General features: G+C 34.1%; 3 protein-coding genes and 1 long non-coding RNA gene across 4 annotated transcripts in view; all 4 read right to left on the bottom strand.

Moving 5' to 3' along the window:
• LOC134234391 (deleted in malignant brain tumors 1 protein-like) overlaps positions 1–12,158 on the bottom strand; it is a 30,766-nt gene extending 18,608 nt beyond the window's left edge. Inside the window, exons 1-15 of the mRNA XM_062716452.1 lie at positions 11,852–12,158; positions 7,716–7,872; positions 7,215–7,390; positions 6,746–6,908; positions 6,315–6,490; positions 5,809–5,959; positions 5,319–5,488; positions 4,898–5,054; positions 4,485–4,657; positions 4,007–4,169; positions 1,891–2,060; positions 1,284–1,443; positions 933–1,105; positions 482–632; positions 137–309 (exon numbers count right to left, since the gene is read on the bottom strand). Coding sequence (XP_062572436.1) covers positions 137–309; positions 482–632; positions 933–1,105; positions 1,284–1,443; positions 1,891–2,060; positions 4,007–4,169; positions 4,485–4,657; positions 4,898–5,054; positions 5,319–5,488; positions 5,809–5,959; positions 6,315–6,490; positions 6,746–6,908; positions 7,215–7,390; positions 7,716–7,872; positions 11,852–11,930 — 2,392 coding nt within the window. The 5' untranslated portion in view covers positions 11,931–12,158. The remainder of the gene's footprint in view (positions 1–136; positions 310–481; positions 633–932; positions 1,106–1,283; positions 1,444–1,890; positions 2,061–4,006; positions 4,170–4,484; positions 4,658–4,897; positions 5,055–5,318; positions 5,489–5,808; positions 5,960–6,314; positions 6,491–6,745; positions 6,909–7,214; positions 7,391–7,715; positions 7,873–11,851) is intronic.
• A 3,968-nt stretch (positions 12,159–16,126) lies between these two features.
• Positions 16,127–17,971, bottom strand: LOC134234390 (uncharacterized). Its single transcript, XM_062716450.1, has one exon. It carries the CDS (start codon positions 17,969–17,971, stop codon positions 16,127–16,129), a length of 1,845 nt encoding a protein of 614 aa, XP_062572434.1.
• An 88-nt stretch (positions 17,972–18,059) lies between these two features.
• LOC134234384 (uncharacterized) lies at positions 18,060–19,635 on the bottom strand. Its single transcript, XR_009985169.1, has 3 exons — positions 19,560–19,635; positions 18,408–18,500; positions 18,060–18,144 (listed from the first exon to the last, which is right to left on the bottom strand). It is a non-coding gene; the product is annotated as an uncharacterized LOC134234384 (long non-coding RNA).
• A 245-nt stretch (positions 19,636–19,880) lies between these two features.
• LOC134234411 (uncharacterized) lies at positions 19,881–22,958 on the bottom strand. Its single transcript, XM_062716474.1, has 6 exons — positions 22,737–22,958; positions 21,395–21,457; positions 21,032–21,110; positions 20,261–20,485; positions 20,127–20,157; positions 19,881–19,999 (listed from the first exon to the last, which is right to left on the bottom strand). The coding sequence occupies exons 1-6, from the start codon at positions 22,791–22,793 to the stop codon at positions 19,951–19,953; spliced, it is 504 nt and encodes a 167-aa protein (XP_062572458.1). The 5' UTR covers positions 22,794–22,958; the 3' UTR covers positions 19,881–19,950.
• Positions 22,959–23,702: the final 744 nt, after the last annotated feature.

Below are 23,702 nucleotides of genomic sequence, written 5' to 3'. Positions count from 1 at the left end.
CATTTCTACTTCTAATAGAGTGTATGGAATTTTTTTTTGGCAGATCTTAAACAAAGAATTATAGACTATGATCTGTGCCACATGTACTTAAAAATTTTTCCCATCAAGCAATGAGACCACCTGCCTCAATGTTTACCTGTATTACAAATAACTCCCACGTCCTCTGTATGATCACAGTTGTTAGTGTACCATCCTTTGCTTCGACACTGTAAGATACTGGTCTCCGTCCCTTTACAGATGACATCGTCCAATAGAATGGGTCCTGGTCCTTGTCCATATCTAGCATTAGATACAGCTGTACTACGCCCCCTATAAAAAATTGATGTCCACACTAGTACATTAACATACTAATAGGTCTACAAACGAGAATTACACAACATATATATTTCAAAATATATACAGTGTTTACTTTCAGTAATTTCTTTTATCATCTTTATATTTGTATAATTAAGATTACTTTTTCCTGATCAAATTTTATTACCTCTGGAAACCTAGCATATTACAGACTACAGCTGCTGCATTATTACTGAAAGAATCATCACACACAGTTCCCCATGTGTTGTTATAGAAAATCTCAAGTCGTCCATTGGCTGTGGAGGTACCATTCACGAGGCGAACTGGTACTCTGGTCACTTTAAAAGGGAAAAAATATCACTTACAGTTTGCATATTACATATGACTACTTATATTATATTTAGGATCTTTTATAAATGGTACCCTATGCTAAAGCCAGTACATCACTAAATGTCTTTTAAATGCATGTGTATCTGTATCTAAGACATTCATATATTCATATATGTTTAATCTGATCTTCCCCAAACTTCATCAAATTGGCCAAATAAATACACTTACATTAGTCTTTGTGTTTACATTTTGTAAGTCTCATGCTGAACTGATATTTAAAAAAAAAAGAAGAAGATTTTTTAACTTACGAGATCCACAGACCACGCCCACATCTTCGTTGTGTCGACAGTTAGAGGTCCCCCACGGTCGATGTCTACAGAACTGAATATTGGTTTCGTTTCCTCTACAGATAACATTGTCCAACAAAATCTGGCCCGTTCCGGCTCCAAAGAATGCTTTGGGTCTTGGCTGGGCTCCTTGCCTTAAATATCAATACCTTTCAAATTCAATTCACTGTCTTTTGATAATGAAACAAAATTAACTTAACTCAGTTGCATTTTAACCCGATGTGCATATCATCTAATTAATGCACTTGAATAAAACATTCTGTTTACTTATTAACTTCATGAACTTTTTTAGTCTGCAAATAAGATCCTCACCATGGCAGTCCCATCATTTTACATGCAACTTGAGCAGCAATGGTGTCAAAGTAATCGTCACAGACCGTTCCCCAAGCCCCCTGGTGGTAGACCTCTAATCGACCTTCATTCTGTGTGGTTCCCCCCACCAATCTAGCCCTGGTTGGCTGTACAATACCAGCTACAAAAGAAAGCAGTCAAGAATTAAACATCAACCAATGAAATCAAAATGGAATCAATATTTATTCAACCACATTTTGTTCACATTAGATTGAGAATATTTTTCATGAGACTAGATCTACTGTACGTACACAAAAAATGGCGTATTCAAAATTTAGCGCAATCACTGAGTATGGAGTTGTTGGCGTAATCATGAATTAGTGCTACACATTTCTGTGCTTTGTATGGTACATGTATTTATAAATGAATAATAAATGCTAGATATAGAATCATAAAAATACAGGTAAATTAAGCAATACATGGTACTTCTGATGGCCCCATGTGTTTTCTGATGCACAGAGAGATAAGTACATGCTTGTAATGTACATGTACAGCATTCTTCCTCTTTATCAGTAAAACATTCCTCCATTTTTTATTTATGTTTTGAAGACAAAGATTGACCTCTCACCTTTACAGATGACAGACACATCTTCAGAATGGTCACAGTTGTTATGTCCGTACCCTCTGTGTCCACAGAACTGAATACCTTTCTCTGTCCCAGCACAGTTTACATCATCTAGGAAAATCTGACCTGTTCCTTGTCCAAAGAAGGCACTACCCTTAGCTGTAGCATTTGCCCTGAAATATCAGAGTATATACATAACAGATACATAGGGTGGAAGAGTATTTTCTTAGGTTATACATGTAGGTCCTATTTGTACGATTATAAACTTAAGGAAGCTCTAAACACTGCACACCAAAGAGCTCCATTTGTAGGGTAGTTTTATGTCATTAGAGTGATCTGCCCTTAGAATTAGGATAGAAAAAATGGTCATTTACAATTAATCACACAATTTGTGTTGACTTAAAATATTCAAAACATTATATTGGACCAAGAATAAGAAATTGAATTCATTATTTCCATTAAATTACCCAGTGTAAGTAAACAACAGTAATTTCTGTTCATAAATAGTCCATTGTCTTTGAACATTTTTCCTGTGAAATAAGGCAGGTACCCTATGTTATAAGTGAATGAAAAAGTCTCAATATGCACACCTTTATATGATTAATTTTTCTCTAAGTCCAAAAAGCAGTTTATGTTGGTGTTTAGAGCTTCCTTAAGAAAAAAAAATCATGCTTCTCTATCAGTTTACTTAGAAGTACATGTATTTCTTCATTAGTAAATTATTTGCTTGTAAAACATCCAATTTTTATAATTTTCTCTATAAATTAGGAAAAAAGCACAAACCACTTCTATTTCATCCAATGTAATTTGTTACAACAAAAACACTTTTTAAAATTTATAAATAATAAAGGATGAGGTGACTTGCGGCCCCTCGTATATTGACAAAAAATTAAATGTCTAAATTTTACTCAAATTTTTGTATGTAACTAATCACTGATGTGTGTACCTTTATAAAATACTATTTTTAACAAAAATAGAAACGTAATTTGAAAGATATAGATCTTTTATTGGGGTAGGGGTATCATGTTAACATTCAATTCCCATTGCATTTTAACCCCGCCCCAATCTTTGAAGCCCTTAAAATATACGAGCGCAGGTAGGTACAATTTTCTCCTTTGGCTGGTCACTGTATTTTATTGAAATCTACCTATATGTGAAAGGAGAAAATTGTACCTAACTGCGCTCACATGCTATTTTTTAAAAAATTGTAAAATCTAGCTGGCTTTTCCCATTATGAACAGATGGACGGATTTAGATTTTCTGAGAATGAATTCATATGCTAATCGAGGCACTGGCGATACTCCCTAACTGATAAATGAAATTCGTTACGAGTGAGTACCACAAAAATACTATGGAAACGTGCTTGGAATTTTACTGCTTTCCGATATTTTTTTTTATGCATTTGAGTCACAGATTAGACACGGATCTACATATGTATCATTTCCGAGACCACAGTAAAATTTATATACAGTTACAAACAATTGATAGAATATACATGATATACAATAGTTTGAAGTTTTGTAGCGTGTTTGGTTAGCAATTCGCTAGGTCTACACGTATTCCCGAGTATCGGTGAATACAAGTTTCATGTGCATTTCTTGTCCTAAAAACCGTAAATGCTGAAAATTCATGCATATCATTAAGTATAAACAGCATTGGATGACCATTATAAAAGTTTGAAATGTAGAAAAGGATAACAGGTAAATTGACCTAAACCACGTGTCTGCGATAATATGGAAACGTAGTAAACCAGCATGTTTTGTTGTTCTGTTATCGGATTGGACAATGACTAAGTGCGAAACAATAACAATAGCCATATAAGGTGTTCTCGGACACGCATATCCTTCTATTGTACTCCCGCCCATTCCCTTGCCGCAAAAGAAAATATTCGCACAAACCTGGCCGAATTTAGCTGTGATATCTAAAAAATCAAAGATAATGCAGTATTCCTTATAATTAAAATGTGTCTGAACTATTGAAACTATTCAAAAGGCATCGTATTTATTCACTCATGTTTGAAAACTACCAACATCGTTGTAGATTAAATATAATTCGTCATGGAAAAAGGGGCCCCAGATAGCAGTTATGTCACATCATCCTTTATAGGTCTTCTGCTTACGAATTCAAGCCCAATTGTTTACAGACAACTTGAGCCTCGGGAGTTCCAAAAGAATCATCACACACAGTTCCCCAGGTGTTGTTAATGTTGACCTCAAGACGCCCCTGATATCCCCCTGTCTGTCCATTGGCATCTACCAGTCGAATCTGCATCTGAACCGTAGCTGAAAAGTTCACAAAAGAATTAAAGTTAAACCTAAAATATTTTGCCTGGATTTGAAAATTTCATTCTCACATATGATAGCATTCTTGATTATATAGTGCAAAACAACAATTCGTGAAAATTTTGTCTCGCAGAGTTGATGGCAATCTCTTGAAAATAAGATGTCGTGAATATTAAGTGATCTACAGTATTCAGTCTTTCAGGGATTCGTGAAACTCCCTCTTATCTGAGATTTTCTTGCAATTTCTTCATAACTGACTAAAACTTTACATGGTTGGGCCCTAATACTGAATCTCTTCTTTATAGAATGACTTACTGTCTTGACAGATGACTCCGGCATCTTCGGTGTGATCACAGTTGTTCTGTCCAAACCCTGGGAAGTTACAGTTAGCCAGGGTGGTCTCTGTCCCCACACACTTGACGTCGTCCATCAGGACCTGACCCGACCCGGGACCATACGCAGCCTTTACAACTCCCACTGCACCAGAGCTAGGTTTCAATAAAAATTATTTTGATCAAACAAATATTTTAGGGTTAAAGAAAATTTTTCTTACTGGGAAATGACTTTAGAAGTGTCAATGCAATTTCCAAATAAAGTAGAGTCAAACTTCATTCTCTTGATCTCAATAGGACTAAGAAAAAAAATGTTGAATTATCCATAAATTTGAAATGATGAGACATCAGTGTTCTAGATAATGAAGTTCAACTACTATACATGAAAACACTTACAATGGTAAATTCAGCATCCTGCAGGCAACAGCAGCATCAGCATTAGACCACAGGTCATCACAAACTGTCCCCCACTGATTATTGTACTGGATCTCCACTCGACCTTCTCTGTTGGTGGGACCCCCCGCCAGTCGAATTTGAATGGGAGGAACATTGGCTGTAACATGATAGAAAATGTATTGACGGTACATTGAATTTAATGAAACTTCACATGTATGTAGCATTTTATATCTTGCCTAAATTGATTTAATGCAAATACTTTGTCAGATTTATTATTATTTTTTTTCTTTTTACAAATTATAGTATTTAGTAATACTTTACAAAGCCTAGACCTTTATTACATACCTGACACATACGAAGTGTCCAAAATATTGTAGCTTATACATTTGAATTTAACCCAATGAAATTTAGTCTTCCTTACTTGGGGTACAGGAAATAGCAACATCTTCATCGTGTCCACAGTTGTTGACCCCCCAGGGTTTGCGGGTGCATGTCTGTATGGCGGTCTCGTTTCCATTGCACTCAAGGTCATCCATCCATATGGGGCCCCTCCCCCCTCCAAAGGTCGACCCCCTCAATACTGTTCCTCCCCTGTTTATCAAAATTACTATGTAATATGTTTCATAGTCATTAAAGAGTGATGTTTTGGGTTTTATTTAATTCAAGTGAGGATCATTTCTCACATGTTTATTGGTAATACACACAAATTACAAGTATTGTTTCAATGAAAAAAAATAAGACCATGCTACCATGAGTTGAATGTACTTTCGTTATTTTCCATATCTTTTCAGTATTTCCATATCTTTTATTACTGTATCTGTGAAATAACCCACATGCACACAATTTGCCAAATAAAAAGCACTCATAAATATCCAATCCTACAGTCAACATGGTTAAGATCATTGACATACCTTGGGAATCCAAGCTGACGACAAATTACGTTGGCCTCCCTTCTGTCAAAACTATCATCACAAACAGTTCCCCAGATTCCAAAAACCTGGATTTCTACTCTGCCTTGATTTTTATTAAGTCCCCCAGCGAGCCTTAATTGTACGTTTGATGCTGGAATAAAAATATCACCTTTTACATCTCAGAGACATCATCAAATGACAATTGTTAGCGCTATTTGGTATAATTTAATACCATTTTTTTTGTAAAGATAATAACTGGGCTACTGGACTCTATGAAGCTGACACATATTTTTTTTCTCTCAATATTTTTCATTAATTTAAAATTCAATTAAATAATTCATAATTAAAGAGAAAAAGATTTTTTTACAATCTTCCCAAAATCTTCCCTTGAAATTTTGGATGGAAATGCAAAAATTTTTATACACATAAAAATTATATCTATCATAAATTATTTATCTTCATATCTTTTAATTTTTACATTGCATATCATTTGGTAAAATACTTACGGCCAGTAAGACAGAGAACCCCAGCATCTTCTGAGTGGTCACAGTTATTGGTTCCGAAAGGTTTGTGATCACAAGCTCCAAGTCCCGTCTCGTTACCTAAACACTTCACATCATCCAATAAAATGGGACCTGGTCCTGAACCAAAGAGGGCATTTCCAACAGGCACGGCAGTGGCGCTAAAAATTATTTACACAATTTATGTTACACAAATGGTGAAATGAATCCACAAAACCACAGTGTGATGATTCAAAAAATCAGATCATAGTCACATAATGACCGACAGCATGAAGTTAAACAGTAAAATTGAATGATACACAGTTGGGTAAAAATAGCAAGGAGGCATTTTTATAGAGAAATAATTTTTTAAAGATATAATTAAGGCACAAAATTTTGCAATGAAACTTTGAAGAAAACATTCTATCTATATTAACCTTTGTTGCCCCAGATTGTTACAGACAACCCTGGCTGACTTGTCGTTCCATTCATCATCACAGATAGTACCCCACGTGTTGTTGACTTGGATTTCTACTCGGCCGCTGTAAGCGTTAACACTAGAGCCGTTCACCACTCGTAAAGGGATATTGGCAACCTGAGCTGTTGTAATACCAGGAATTACAAATGACTACATGTTAGTGATAGAAACATTTATCAATACAAACAAAAGGAAATTTGAAAAGTTGAAATCAAAATCATGCAGGAGCTAGGGTATCTTTTATTTTGAGTTTATATCATAAGTTATAAAGAGATTATAGAAATATCAAACTATTTCTCGAATTCTCCAATATCTGTCCAATGTAAACAAGTAAATCAATGGATATCAATCAATAGGATAAAGATTTAAGATACTGTGAATATTTTCTCTGTAAAAAAAATTAATTAATAAAGGTTAAGATGTTTTACCTGCATTACAGTCCACTCCGACATCTTCCCTGTGATCACAGTTCTGCACGCCCCACGGTTTGAGCTGACAGTTCAGTAGAGAGTTCTCAGTGCCCAGACATGTCACGTCATCCAACCAAATTGGGCCCGTTCCCTGGCCAAAATAAGCCGAGGATCTGGCCACCACAAAACTGTTACTGAAAATGATATACAAACCAGTTTAACTGGAGTAAACATCTACAGTAAAATCTTGTTACCTCAAACATGATGGGCTGAGAAAAATAAATTTAAACTAGTTAAGGAGGACTTAGGAGGTTGATTACTTGAAAAAAGTGGTTGCATGGAACTTCAAAATCAATTCATTGAAAATATTCAAGATATTTAAGTTATAAATCATAAGTTCTTGCTATTTTCATTAGCATTTAGCATAACAATTGATAAATATCACTCTGCATGCACAGAATTTAAAAATTAGATCATTTTACATGTATATACGATGTTTTCAACATCAATTTCTCTTACCTTGTGTACAATCGCAACATTTTACACACCACCACAGCGGCATTTCTGTCGAAATGATCATCACAGATCGTTCCCCAGGTGTTATTGTGTAGAATCTCTACCCTACCTCTATAACCGCCAACCCCTCCCGTTGAGCTTCTTAATCGAATGGTTTGAGCTGAAATAAAGAAAAAAACTAAATTAAAAAAATTATTTTAAAACACTGTAAATTACTTTGGCCATGGCAGTAAATACACAAGGCTAGGTTAATGAATTACACTAGAGGTACAATGTACTTAATAATCCAATTTCAAGAATGTAACTGGCCTACGATAAAGGCACAAAAAGTATTCATTCATGTATCAGCATGAAAGTGGCCATTTCTGTATACAAATGTGCTTAAATAAATGAAGCATGGTTATGGCTTTTAAAATTCATTTCATGTTACAGATAGATGATATAAAAAATGCTAAGAAATGATAATTTTGATGGTTTTAACTATACATATTTACAAAATTTACTTTTAATTAGGACACTTGAAAATGCCAATATTTTCAGTCTTTTAAGAAAATACTTTTTTGATTGTACAAACCTTTTGTATAAAGTTCTTTGAAGCTTTTATTAGAAGGGATGTGAGATTTTACTGGTACACCGGTATATCGTGATTTTTTATTGCGTGATACGCAGACTTAGATCCAGAAATTATTTATTTATTTGTTCAATCTTTCAAATTACAAGTACAGAAAGTTTTAAAAATGTTGAAAAAGGTAAAAATACAGCGTCTTTTCATCCAAACATGTCTAATATAATGTACATAAAAATTTCAAAAAAGTGAAAATTTGTTTTTCTAGCATGTTTTTAATAATGAATATTCATTTATAATCATCATAAAAATTGCTTGTAAAAAATATCATGATATTATTATGATATTTCGGGAAAAAATTGCGATATATCGCGATACGAAAATTTTGGCAATACACGTACTCATCCCTAATTATTAGAGAAATTGTCCCTCAGAATGCTGACGTACAATGATTAGATGCGTGGGGTTTTATTAGAGATCCATATCTCTTCAATCTTTTGATAAGTTCTTATCCACTTCTATTTTCTTTTATTCTGATATTTTCTTTGTAAAAAAAACATAGGAGCCTCAACTTTAATTCAGTAATTTTCAAGTTGAAGAGTGCATAGATCTATACAATAAGTAATGTTGGTATATCGATGATGTAATGCATCCAATATAAAAGTAACTGTCCCCCGTGCCTGCTTACTCCCCTCAGTAATGCAAGAACACACCAACTCACCAAGGGAGATAATCTTGAAACTTGTGTTTTGTGTAATGTATGTAATTATTATGTTTCTTTGTACTAGATATACCACTGATGCACAAATATAACATATACACATGATGATGATACATGTACATGTGTGGTACATATTAATTTGAGTTTAAAATCTAAACGTTTTAATCAAGGACATATAAAAACCATACAATTATGTCTCTGGTTTTAATACAATATTTGGGAAGCAAGAAATGTGGTGTATAAAAAAATATATATCCGCTTGCTTGAAGTGCATGAGTTTTGAAACAAACGTAAAGATGAGTGGTGCTGGCTGAGGATCACTTACAAACGTTTGCTTCAAATACTTCGTTCTACTAATCATGCTAATGAACCACTGTACGAAGTAGACTTGCTGGATAAGAACTCCTCAGCATTGCATGGAGGTTCAAACGAATGGAATATTTCTATGAAAAATCAAAACCATTATATTTTGCTGGATTTAAACCTTTTAAAGGTAAGAACGAAAGTTTTATAGTGATAGTCACAGACTTCAGGTTAGCGACGAAGCATATCAAATTCCTGAGAAAATTCGAGACTCGTAGCCCGAACAGTGACTCCCATATTCCTATTCAATATTTACATCCATAACTCATAAGCACTCTCCTTCAGTGTGAATGATAAGAGTTCACACTAAAGCTTCAAAAAATATTTACCTACAGTAACCTTTTACCAAACAACTTGATTTCAGATTTGGTTTTCCCCGCAATTATTAAACTAGGAAATAGGCATCGGTAAGGAAAAGAGAGAATATTTACATAGAGAATAACATTTTCCGGATACGTGGCTGTGATAGTACAAACAAATTTTCAGAAAAGAAATTTAAACGGGAGGGCGCACCCCCAACACACATTTTTTTTCAAAACAGAATTTTTTTACTATTGAAAGGCCGGTTTCCTTTTGTTGCAGGATAGTCAAAAAAGCGTAATATTACTAATGTAGTAATAGTGTATTTGATAACTGAAAGAACACTGGTGGATTTAGAGCCCCCTCCCATTCATTTTGTGTCCAAAATATGCATATAAAGATTTAATGTATCAATTTTTGTTGGTGTGGCTGTGGGCCCCTACCCGACCCCAATCTGCCCCCACCCCATTTCAAGATTCCTGGATCCACCACTGAAGAAGATTAAAGATAGACCGCCCCTCCCCTTTTAATAACGATGCTACGTTCCTGATATAACCATTGGTTTAATACGAATTCTGGTCATTATGAATAAACTAAGAATGTGATGGCCTGAGTGATTGACCTGGTATACGTTACTGATTAGAATCAGACATCTATGTCATGTATATACATGTGTGATATGATCCTTATCAATGGGTCAATCCGGATATGCGATAAAAATAAGAATACTGAGGACATAACTACGAGTAAAAAAAAAGTAATAATTAAAATAATTTAAAGTACTTATAATATATATTTTGCAAAGTAATAATATAAACAAGAAGTTGGTGATGTCTAACAAAAAATAACTTTTGAATTGTTGTGTGAATATTTCTTCATCATTTTTCAGTTCTTTTTGTTCAAAGCATAAAACTGCAAAACGAAAAATATACGTATGTATGGGAAAAAATTCTTGGATGTTTAATTTAACAATTTATTTAAAAGTTTGTAGTTTCACCAACGATGGGACTGAAATTTATGATACTTTAGTTTTTAGTACTTTTTACAGGTGTTCATAATATTGTGATGTATCTGTACAAAGTCTATCTAAAAAGTGGAAGTTAACACTGAAAATTTTGAACAAAACATTTATCTATCTAATTTTTCAAAGTATTCTAATATTGACGGTTTAAATTTTTAACCTAGATTTTTGTTTCTGCGGTCAATGATAACTCATGAATGTGATACTAGTAACTTGACCTTTGCAGGTAGAGGGTGTGACTGATAATAAACGTAAATCCCGTTATAAAGTGAAATTAAATGATTTTTATAAATTTTAATGACTAAATACTTTGTAAATATCGAATTCTAAATTTTATTTTTTAGAGTTTAATTTGGTGGTCCGCTATACATGCATATGACATGACAGTTTATATATGTTTATTCACCAATCGTGGGTCGGGGAGGGGGGTATACAATTATTTCAGTATGATCACATTTAAAATGACATAAAAATATTCGTTATATGATAGAATATTAATAATGTCTAGTTGTCGACCATGGAGGTACAAATGGAAGATTTACAGTACCACAAGTAATATGGTTTACTGGCTGAGTATATGGTATAAAATGAAGGATGGAGTGTCATATTTGCTTATATAAACCTTTAAAAATATTCATATCGCTAGATAGCTGATTCGGAGGTATAATACTAAAATAATACTCAATTTTCATGAAAAGAGGTAGCTATTTATATGACGGGAGATGAAATTCATCAAATCTTATTCTGCTTTAAAGGTTCCTTTTTTTACCTCAAATATTCCTCGGGTCCTCGATCTGTACATATTGAGACTCAACTTTCTTAATGAAATATTTTATCTTTAGCATTGATTTGTTTCGAACATTTCAATTATTTTACAATAATACTTCATTTTTTTAAAAATCTCCATTAGAATGCTTGTTGTAAAATATAGTCTTTGCAAGTGAATGACTATCTACAACCATTTTTTTTAAGTGGAGAAAAACCAAGACTGACAGACAGATAGAGGGACACCCTCTGACCCTCAGACAGACGAGGGGGAAACCTAAGAACCCCTGTTGAATTATACCTCTGCAAATACCATTTCCCATCGAAAAGTAAAAATCGTTAAAATCGAAGAAACCCCCCATTCTTACATGTGAAATGTTACTTGTTCATAGTGTACCACTTACCTGCTGAGGCATGAAGGAGGCATAGCAGCACCAAACAGCTAACTGTTAAAAAATTAGTCAAGTTTCTTGGAAAAGTCATTATTATACAATATGAAATATTAATTCGAGATTCTTGGTGAGTATTCACAAGTCCCCCTGTCGAAGTGTCTTCTTCAGGCACACAGACTGAAAGACATCGGAGTTACTTTCATTTGACGTTCCTTTAAAAAGTTATCCGTAAAATTATAAAATGAAAATGAAGAGGGGCTTGGTTGCCAAACTAAAATCACGAGGATGAGCCCCAGTAAGAAGGTACGACCAGGTACTGTTATCACCTAAACGAGTGAGCAAAGGTTGGACGGGAAACGCATTTTATCTGCACCTAATCTACCCTGATCTATATCATTACATATCCACAGATAGATATAGGCTGATGTATATGTACCTAACTAATTATTTTGTTTTTGATTGTAAAAATTCAAAAGTTTCACGGACTTACCAAATAGGAGATTCAGTTATCCTTTTTCATTTATTGTATTCAGTGTTCGAAAAGAATTCTTGTTAAGGACATACGCAAGGTACCTTACCTACTGATAATTTTTCAAGATATTCTATATTTAAACTTGTAATACCATTATATGTTCTTAGACAAAAAATCAGAATGCGTTACCAGGGGTTTAGCTGCAGATCTGTAGCTCTCCGGAAAAAATATTGATAGACCGGAGAGCTACAGTGCCACCCATTGAAAAAACTGTATATTTATTGCGCACAAAAAAGTGCGCTAGGTTGTTGATTAATTCTTCCAAATTCTTACCTCAATTGCATAAAATGGAAGATTTAAAAAATTTCCTCTCTCCTCTATCAAGTTTTGTCGTAGTTGACATTTGAACGAAGCATATTGGACCGAATTATCTTTGAAACCAAAATGGCAGTATAAATAAGCAAAATGTTCGATGATTGCAATATCAGGGCCAGGAGGACTATTAACAACAATTATGAGGAATGTTTTGTTGTGGAAAGAGTCAAAGAATATGTTAAGAACACACGGTTAGTAATATTTTGAGATTACAGTTTTAAAAACATGGAGAAATAAATCGAGAACCGAGCGCATTTTTTTGTGCGCAATAAATATACAGTTTTTTCAATGGGTGGCTCTGTAGCTCTCCGGTCTATCAATATATATTTTTTTCGGAGAGCTACAGATCTGCAGCTACCAGGGGTTTTGAAAAGATCATATGAAATTATGAAAATTTTTGCATTATTCAAAGAAAAATGTACAAAAATTACAAAACATAAATTCCAGTTTTTTTTTCATCAAAATTTGTTTAAGAAAAGGTGTACAAATCCATATATAGACATTAAAAGTATTGCACATAGGTCCTTCATTTAGTGGAACTCTTCAACTCCAGGGAAGAACCCAATAAAGTTCAAACTACGTTGCGTATGACCTTAACTCTCAGCACGATATTGATCTGGGCTTTCGCGGGATCCTCATTATCGCCAAAGTTGTCAGTTCCAAAACAGCATTCAGTATTAGCTGCAGATCTGTAGCTCTCCGGAAAAAAATATTGATAAACCGGAGAGCTACAGAGCCACCCATTGAAAAAACTGTATATTTATTGCGCACAAAAAAATGCACTCGGTTCTCGATTTATTTCTCCATGTTTTTAAAACTGTAATCTCAAAATATTACTAACCGTGTGTTCTTAACATATTCTTTGACTCTTTCCACAACAAAACATTCCTCATAATTGTTGTTAATAGTCCTCCTGGCCCTGATATTGCAATCATCGAACATTTTGCTTATCTATACTGCCATTTTGGTTTCAAAGATAATTCGGTCCAATATGCTTCGTTCAAATGTCAACTACGACAAAACTTGATAGAGGAGAGAGGAAATTTTTGAAATCTTCCATTTTTTGCAATTGAGGTAAGAATTTGGAAGAATTAATCAAAAATCGAGCGCACTTTTTTGTGCGCAATAAATATACAGTTTTTTCAATGGGTGGCACTGTAGCTCTCCGGTCTATCAATATATATTTTTTTCGGAGAGCTACAGATCTGCAGCTACATTCAGTATATGCTGCAAGGTTTAACCAAACTTTTCTTCTTTTTTCTTTACATGCTACATGTACGTAAACATATATTATTTGTATTGAATACATGAATTTATTTAATAAATTATACAATATCTAAGGACATGGTATTATTCTATTATATTATTTTATATGATAAATATGTTATAAACGTTAACATAAAGAAACGCTACAAATAATTTTTCTAATGATACGAGGAAAAAAAGATTCAGCTCTCCGTGTTATCATATTAAGAGACTATCCTTCTAAATACCTTCGTGTGACTTACACCCACCATGGTATGATGGTAGTGTTTGGTGATGATACAACACTGAGTAAACAAACAAACATGCCAATTTCATGTTCAAGTATTTAGAGATATGGTTAGTACTTGTCTTTTTTGTGTATTTTTCTGAGAAATGGATTTGAATATTGCAGATGTGGTTGATGTTGAGTGATGTAAGCTTGGTCCGTCTTATAAACTGGTTTGATGATTTGATTAACATTGAAACTATAAGAAATGTATGTAAAAAAATATTTTTATTTAATTTTTATGTTTAATTGCACAATCTGATTACGATAGGATATCGCTAAACAAAAACATGAATTTAAAATATTATCAACACACCTCAAAAGTAGTTTATGTGGCATCCTTCTGACGGACCGGTCAAACCTACTGTGCTTTTGAGTACCACATAAATTGTTTTCAATTTCTGTTTTCAATTGTCCATACCTACTTCTTATTTAGATTTTTCATAATACGGTATACATATACATGTAATAACAAATTAAATTAAACACTATTATAGAGGAGGTGATAATGCATTTTTACAAACTTTTTTGTTATATACATGTATTTATATAATTTTCATTTTTATTCGTTTTTTTTTTTGCACCATATCTGAGTTTCAAATTCGATAACTGACTAAATCACAAGAATTCATCTGCCAACGTACTGTAAAAGTGGTTATTTACGCATGGGGGAAATTTACACTACTTACGCGGTAAGCTAAAAACCGCGTAAAATACCCCCGCGCGTATGGTCACAAAATTTCAATCCTACATTATTACTTATACTGTTAGACGGGTTGAACCAGTCGTATATTTATCGTGGTATTCGACGCACGTGAACAGACAAATATATCACAAAATGTGATGAAAACGTAATTGTTTATTATGTTACTTGTGCGATGAAAAACGCATCTTCTAATTAAATATTTTAAAGCAACATCAAGCAATAAAAAGCTTCATAACATCGATACTTATTTTCATTCCCTTTGTATATTCGTTTATAGCTTTCTTAATTTCAAATGATTAGTCCAAAATGTTAAATAAACTCATAGTCACTACAATCATACCTATTAAATTAATTGTAAGAACTCGACACGCAGATACAGGTAAGTAGATTTCACTTTGAAGTTTGAGCTTGCGTTAATAATTACAATATAGCATACACCAGTCGTCACACTTCACCGCATTTGACTGTTTACATTGACAATATATTTACTAATCCAACAGTAAAAACAGTATAAATTCTTATTGAGGTTATGTTGTTAGGTTGTTTGTAATTTTTTTTTTCATTTTTAAAGGGGAACAACCCTATTTCGGTTATGATATCGATGGCCGCGTAAATTTTTCTCGGTAACTTGTGCGACCGCGTATATTATACCCACGCGTAATGTTTGACAGTCACAAACGCGTACTTAACAACCAGTGTAAATAACCACTTTTACAGTATTCTATTTTATGCAATATAATGGTTAGAAAAAAAAATGTTTTACTAAAAGTTTACTGACATCACAATGAATTTCAATACCCCATTAAAATTCTGTTTAAACTGGAACCAGAATAGCTGGTGAAGAAAATGGAGACGTAGTGATAAACATAGGTGACATGTTTGATAGTTACTTATCAATATTTGTATGAATTAAACGCTACCACGCATCCTTGTCAAAGTTAATCAATGTAATTCAGATAATACTTGTACCAAACCCGGATTATGGAAATGATATTCGGGTCAATAAATTTTTGGAAAGGGGTTGTGTTATCTGTAAACAAACTCTAAACAAATAAGAGACGATCTTGTAAAAATATAAATGACAAAGAAATGAACATTTTATCAATTTTATAAAAGGAATAAATATGTACACCTTTTGAAAGAAAATATTACCAAAAAAACCCGATAAGTTCTTTAAACATTTATCTGGTCACTGTTAACTGATTACACAGGACCGCCACCGGCGTGTGTGTCGTGTACCCCTTTACTCATCGAACCATCTGTATAGGAAAAGCCGCTTCCCTGTTCAAAACCCCCGGTGTTTGATCCAAATCCGTTTTTAGAACCGCCCCCACTTCCACCAAATGCCGTTGAACTGCTTCCACCAAAACCACCCGAACCAAACCCACCTGAGCTGGTGCCACTTGAGCTGCCACCAAAACTCCCGGATCCAAAGCCACCCGAACCACTTCCAGTTGAGCTTCCACCGAAACTACCTGATCCAAAACCACCTGAGGTTGTGCCACCAAAACCACCAGACCCAGACCCACCTGAACCACTACCACTTGAGCTTCCTCCGAACCCATCGGATCCAAAACCACCTGAGTTTGTGGAACTAGAACTACCACCAAAACCTCCGGATCCGAAGCCACCCGAGCTACTTCCACCAAATCCACCAGACCCAAATCCACCAGAACTTGTTCCACTTGCGCTTCCTCCAAATCCTCCGGACCCAAAACCACTACCACCAAATCCCCCTGTCCCAGAACTACTATTTGAACTTCCTCCAATCCCCCCAGACCCAAATCCACTCGAACCACCATTAAATCCTCCTGAACCAGAACCAGTGGACCCACTACTGCCAAACCCAAGAGCTGAGCCACTTCCGCTGTTTCCAAAAGAAGCAGCACTTCCGCCTGCTGTGCCACTAGCGCCTCCTCCCGAAGCAACTGCTCCGCTATTTCCTGAACTTGATGGAGAAAATCCTCCAACATTTGAGACATTACCTAGATTATTTCCTGTAAAACTTCCGACAAAACCATTGAGCGTTGATCCATCATCTCCTTTGTTTGCCCCTACAGTGGCTCCCGAGCCGGAAATACCAAGTTTACTCCCTGCACTGCTTACTACACTAGAGGATACACCTGTGCTTCCACCCGTTGCACTACTTCCACTTACTCCAGAACCCCCTGGTACAGATGCAGCGGTGTTGTAACCCTTAATTCCATCAGCAAAACTACCGCCCTTTGGCATTCCTGAGCCAAAACTGGCATCCAGTAGACTTGGTCTAATAAATCCACTACCCGGTTTGTTCAAAGCATTGCTACTAAAGGCATCGAATCCTGTAGAGGCACTCTGACTTCCAAAATTATTACTGTAATCAAAGCGACCATTTCCTGTACCAGGCCCATTGCTAGTTGAATAAGAGGTTGGAGTTTTGCTTAATGTAGTGTTTCCTGAAGATGAACCAAATCCTGAAGATAATGAACCTGTTCCAGAGCTTCCACCTGATAAAGATGATGATCCGAATCCAGACTCTGATCCAAAACCAGAACTGGATGACATTGACCCACTTCCCATTCCAAAACCGTTTGTTGACCCTTGGGATGTAGATGAAGTTCCAAATCCAGATCCTGTGGCTGAAGATCCAGAGCTTCCAAATCCATTCGTTGACCCAGTCGACGCTGCAGAGCCCATACCAAATCCACTTGATCCACCACCGAAAGAGGATGACCCCATACCAAAACTGCTAGAACTTCCCATTCCAGATCCACTAGAAGATGTATTTGAAGAAGTCGTTCCCATTCCGAAGCTTCCAACATTAAATCCGTTACTACCAGACGAACCTGATCCCATATTTGTTGCGGACGGTGAACTGGATCCACTAGCAGATCCAGAACTTGATCCCATTCCGAATCCCGACGGTGCTCCAGAACCCCCAAAGGATCCTGCATTAAAACCTGAGCCCGTTGATGAAGATCCGGATCCAAATGAACCTGATGATCCAGTTCCAGACGAACCCCCAAAACCAAAGCTTCCGCTTCCAGATGAACCAAATCCAGAGCCCATATTATTTCCAGAACCGAAATTGCCAAAAGACCCGCTAGAGAAACCACTTGAGGATTGTGTCATCATTGAATTGAATTGATTTGGATTGAAGCTCATAGCACCCAGTGATCCAGTCCCACTTCCTGTTAGAGTACCAGGACTGAACCCACCGCTAGCAAGGGACGTGAAAGATCCTGTAAGAAAAATTAGCTGAATCGTTTATATGAATTAAGTGTACAAATTCTAAATTTGACGGTCAATAACAACTATGAAATGAGATACAGGTAGTTCTAAGACATTTAGAATTGTTCCCCAGATTAATAGCATGGTGGAATACGTGATGTGCTTTCACAAATCTGTTGATACTGTATAGAAATTATGTCTAAAATTCAAATCACAAAATGTTTATTAAGAACTGGGGGTAGTTCTAAATGGCTGCACAGTGTTGTTATAGTACCTGAGGAGGACGAAGACGTCCCGGAAGTCTGTCGTACTTGCCGCTGTAACATTCTTCGACCAAGGATTTCATCTTTCGAGAACGGTTTTGAATCTAATTTTCAAAATTTCAAAGGTAGTATCCACATTCAAATCTTTGGAATATTTCTTATGACGTTTTTAAGTAATAAAAAGTGAGAATTTTTTACACAAATTCACTGGCACAGACACCTGATATTACTTATTTTTCTTTAAAATGTTTTAATGAAATAAAAAATACACACCCTACCTAATAATTCACATGAAGTTTTTCTTATTAAAAGAACAAAATTCATTATCATATGTCATTTCATAGAAATTATCATTGAAGTTGATTTTTTTGAAGGATGAAAACCCTTATACCGTTAAAAAGTTATGGCCAAAGTTAACGTAAAGTAGGTCAACTTCAAATCTTTACATATGTGAAGTATTTCTGGTAAATGGTCAAGGTCAAAAGGTCAAAGTTGTTGATATCCAATGTTTTTAAGTAATAAAAAGTGTGACCAAAGTTAAAGTTTTTTTTAAAAGTAGTTAAAACTCCAAGGTCATGAATTTTTTACAAGGTTAAAGTTTTTTCATAAGTATGTAAATCAAATTCAATGAAATGTCTTGCAACAAGGAATACACAGACACCAAGGTGATATTACTTCATTTTTCTTTAAAATGTTTTAATGAAATAAAAAATGTTTTTTCATAAGTACGTAAATCACAATGTCAAAAGGTCAAGGTTGTTGATACCAATGAAAGATCTACAAACAATACATAATTAACATGTTATGGCCAAAGTACATGTATTAGGTAGTGGTGTACTTTTCTTATTAAAAGAAAAATAACTAACGCCAGGTGCCTTCGTTCACTGATTATAATATTGCTTCACATTTCTTTATAATTTATATATTGCCATTTGCGAATCATTATAGATTAACATCCTTTTGTTTGCACTTTTACACAAAATAGTGTAATTGTATACCTTATATATTAAATAAAAATTCATGTGGAATGATATTATGGCTTTTTTTTATACGATGCCATACGATGCTACGCCGATTACAAATTTTAAAGGAAAACAAATTGTCCTTGGAAGTTTTTTAGGCTCTGTATATGTAAGTTTTACAAAACAATAACGTTGTCTCACCACAAACATTTCCCAGGGCCAAGAAAATGTAAATATATATAGTCACCATTGTGGCGGAAATATATCCCAAGTAATTGTCAACAGCAAATTATATTGCCCAGACTGATAAGGCACAGAGTTACTTATCACTCCCAAATCCTCTCGAACATTGAAGAACTTACTAACTTTAAAAAAAAGCTTAAATACATCATGTACGGTGAAATGGTTTAAGACATTTCTGAAACAGGTACTGATTCTATAATGGAACATATAGTTTCAATTGAAAATAGAAACTGATGAAGTAAGCCATATTTTATTTGTTATTCATCATCTATGAAATTGTGGTGACAATATTAATGAATGTGTGAAAGAAATGAAAGAGTTGATGCAGATGTCGTTGGGTTTTTCTTCCTTAAGCCATAAATCCCATGCCAAATCCGTCAAAAAGGTAACCCGATAAACTAAAACATAAATAGATTAGTAGAATTATAGTTAAACTAAATGATGTTCAGCATTGGTGATAGATATTCTCCACCAATAACCTACAATTACAGCAATATTGAAAAAAAAATTAGATATTTTACTTACAAGTAATCGTTCACAGTGAAAGAATTTGAACCTGAAATATAATTTTTGGCATATCAATAAAAAAAATTGATTGTGCAAGAATATTTGAAAAAAAAATGAAGGAAGCAAAAAAACTCTTTGAAAGATTTCAGTACCCGTATTTCCGGTGTTTGCTGTATTTCCGGCAAACATGGATGACCAATCAGCAGGAGGCTGCGTCACAGTCTCCGTAAAAACCGAATCTGTTGCTGCAGTGGCTTTACCCTGTTGTTGCTGCAACATTTTAGCTTGCAGCAACATTTGTAGCTGCTGTTTTTGTAAATCCCCGAATCCAGGAAGTTGCACACTTGCAGGTTTGGCAGTTTGTATGCTAGGCGTCTCTAAAAAAAACGAAGCCCAACTGTATTTTAGCAAAATATATTTTGATAAATTTGATAACTACATTAGCGTCACTTTAATATGTCATAGACATTTTATGTTTAAAATATTAGATTTTTTGTAATGAATGCTAGAACTTGGGTTTGAACAAAACGCCAAAGGATTGAATACACTAATGTTAGCAAAATTCTGCGAAAAGCATATTGAAACATCATACATTTCAACATGATTGGTAACTGTACTTTAGTACAACATTGTAGCTATACGTCTAAATGTAATTGCAAACTATAACTCTCAGATTTTAAAAATACAAAGAATATATTTATCGAATAAGTAATGTCTATGCTTTGTATAAAGCTGGGATAAAATCGTAGATGGATTTTTTTTAGTAATCATTTGTATCGCATTGTTTCAGAGAATAAATGCATTCATCTCAGCCATTCCATGGATGCAAGTTAATGTGTCTTTTTAGCTAGTACTTTGCAACAAGGATTGTTATTCAACTTAAGTAAAAAAAAATATTTTTTTTTCTCAAAGTTTTCACTCACCTGCACACATGTTACATTTCTTCCCTTTACATCTGGAGAGTCGGACACACGTCTCTGTCCCAGCCTTACAAGGAGGATCCTATAAAGGGACATTAGAGTGTACAATATGAAATTGAAAGTCTCGACTCATTATTACCACTGATTAATGTTAAAGTTATTTTGAAATAATGATCTGAACAAAGCAACGTAAAAATTGACTGCGGGTATATTCACACTTGAAATAGAAAGAAATATCTACTGTAAAACTCGGTTACAGAGAACACATTTGTAAATAACGCATAGAATATTGCTGTACTTAATATCCTGAGAAAATACTTTACATAAAACATTACTTGACCATGTTGATTTCGTATATATACTTACACACTCTGCCACTGTGGATTTCTGGCATAATACACACGTAAGACACAGTATGGCAATTGTAATCTAAAACAAATTAGTAGCAGTCAATCAATTAACATTCAACAACATTGTGTACACTAGAGAGATAATTCTAAGAATTCACTAAAATATAATTTCTAAATTTGTAATCAGAAAATTTTCATATAAACTTTCTAAATTTTTCTAATGAGAGCAGCTAGATTTATGCACTTCTTCGTGAGATAAGGCAGAGTTTGGGGTAAAAACGATTATTGATGTCACATGAGTTTGCGTCACAACCAGGAAAAAAATGTTTTATATGTTTTATTTGCATAATACTTTGTCATTTATTTGTTAAATAAATGACCATTCCAATTCCTCAACTATCAGTTGTGTTTTATTGTGTCAAACTGAGCACCACCCTAGCAGTTATCCATAAAAAACAGTATAACAAGCAAAACAACCTAATTTTAGACTTTTTACAGCTTGAGGAAATGAACGTTAAGTTTTATCAATAAACAAGATTCTTTTAATCTTTCATATTTTATTTTGAAGAAAGTTATTGGGATGCAGATTTCTTGGGTTGAATGTGCCAAATAGGACTAAATTATGTATGCATTATACATAATGAATGTCCATGTCATGTTGAATAATGGTAGGAGAAAGTCTTGCACGTTACAGTTATAATGGACGAACTGCAAGAGTACTATAGATGTATCAGCTAGAGGGTTAAAGGTCAACCAAAGAATCGAAATGCTTGGAGACAATGTCATAAAGTAGCTTTTCTGCCCTAGTGCCTTTTATTAATGAGGACCAGTTCATTATTTTCTCTCTGACACATATTTGAGGAAATCTGACACATATATTACAGTTTGGACAGCATTCATCGTGCAGTTTGAGTCATATAAATAGAATACATATAGAATATTACTATTCTGGAATTCAAAGTTAACACGGGAAAATCACTCTTTAATTTTTTATATAAGTGAAATTAAATTCGCTAAAGATAGCGTAATTTTAGTTTTGTATATTTTTATATAGGTATTGTAAAATGTTTAAAAATATTTTGCAACCACTTCTAATGACAGAGATAAAAAATATACACCTGTAATAAAACATAGATACTGGTAACATGGTATGAAAAAAAATAAACAGTTCTGCAAAAAATCTTGATGGATCCCTTGTTGACGACCCTGGATGAAGTTTAAAGTCAAATTAATACTGTAACTAAAACAGTTAATTTCTCCTTTCTTAAATAAAAAAAAAGTTGATAAAGTTGCTTAATGAAGACATAATTGAAAAAAAGAAAGCATATCTTTAGCAAAATACGAAGCAAAAAACTCACCACTATTTGAGTTCTCATGATGTTTGGTTTATAATAGTTATCCAGTATGTTTGGCATTTATGGATGAATGTTTTTATGATGACCGTGGTCCCGCCTCTTCCTCGCTTTGCCGGACAGGACGAAAGAGAGTGACCACACGTAATAAATCATACAGCCTTGTCTTGTTTCCTGCGATTGAAGTCCGTGATACGTGTTAACAAGAAACATTATATTTAGTCAGCTGTCAATATCTTAGGCTCAAATTTCTTAGATTCCTGACATTCTTTAAGGTATTGTGTTTAACTGTTATGGTTATTCCAAGCTATAAATCATCTTAACAATTTCCTCATATACTGCAGTTTACGTACTTTAATTACTTGAACCGTACTAATGAAAAAAATCTTTGGAGAGAAGTATATTGTGAACGAGATTTTAGGGATCGAAAACAAGCTGGCTCACAAATAGAGTACAAGAATAATAAGTTTTCGAATATGACGAATAACAAAATTTTTGAATTACAACCAAATTTTTAAAAAATAAAGTTGGCAAATTTAACACAATTTTTTAATATAGTATCTTGTAAATTTTCGATAATTGTTATTCATATTCGAAATAATGTTATCTGTATGCAAAACATTGTGAATTATATCTGGAAAATTGATATTTTTCAGCAAAAAAAATTGTTATTCATTTTTTAAAACATATTTTATCATAAGCAATTTTTTTTAATTTATATACATTGTACTGTATATGGAACGTTAAAATCATACTCAAGAACTTGATATTTATATCAAAAAACTTGCGATTCATATTTAACAAGTACAATTGATGCAAAACATCAAATCGGCTGCAAAATTTATCATTTTGAAAATTACTTTCACAATTCCAAAAGTATTCATGCACGGAAAGCACAAGATATTCAAAGCTGAAATAGATCATTTTTATTTCAGAAGGTCTTCAAAGCAAAATAAATAAAATATTTTTTTA

This window comes from Saccostrea cucullata, unplaced genomic scaffold, assembly GCF_032062105.1.
Source record: "Saccostrea cucullata isolate Sc308-1 unplaced genomic scaffold, CSIRO_AGI_Scuc_v1 ctg18, whole genome shotgun sequence".
Lineage (NCBI taxonomy): Eukaryota > Metazoa > Mollusca > Bivalvia > Ostreida > Ostreidae > Saccostrea > Saccostrea cuccullata.
Note: the sequence above shows the minus strand (reverse complement) of the source record. Positions and strands in the feature narration are given on the sequence as shown.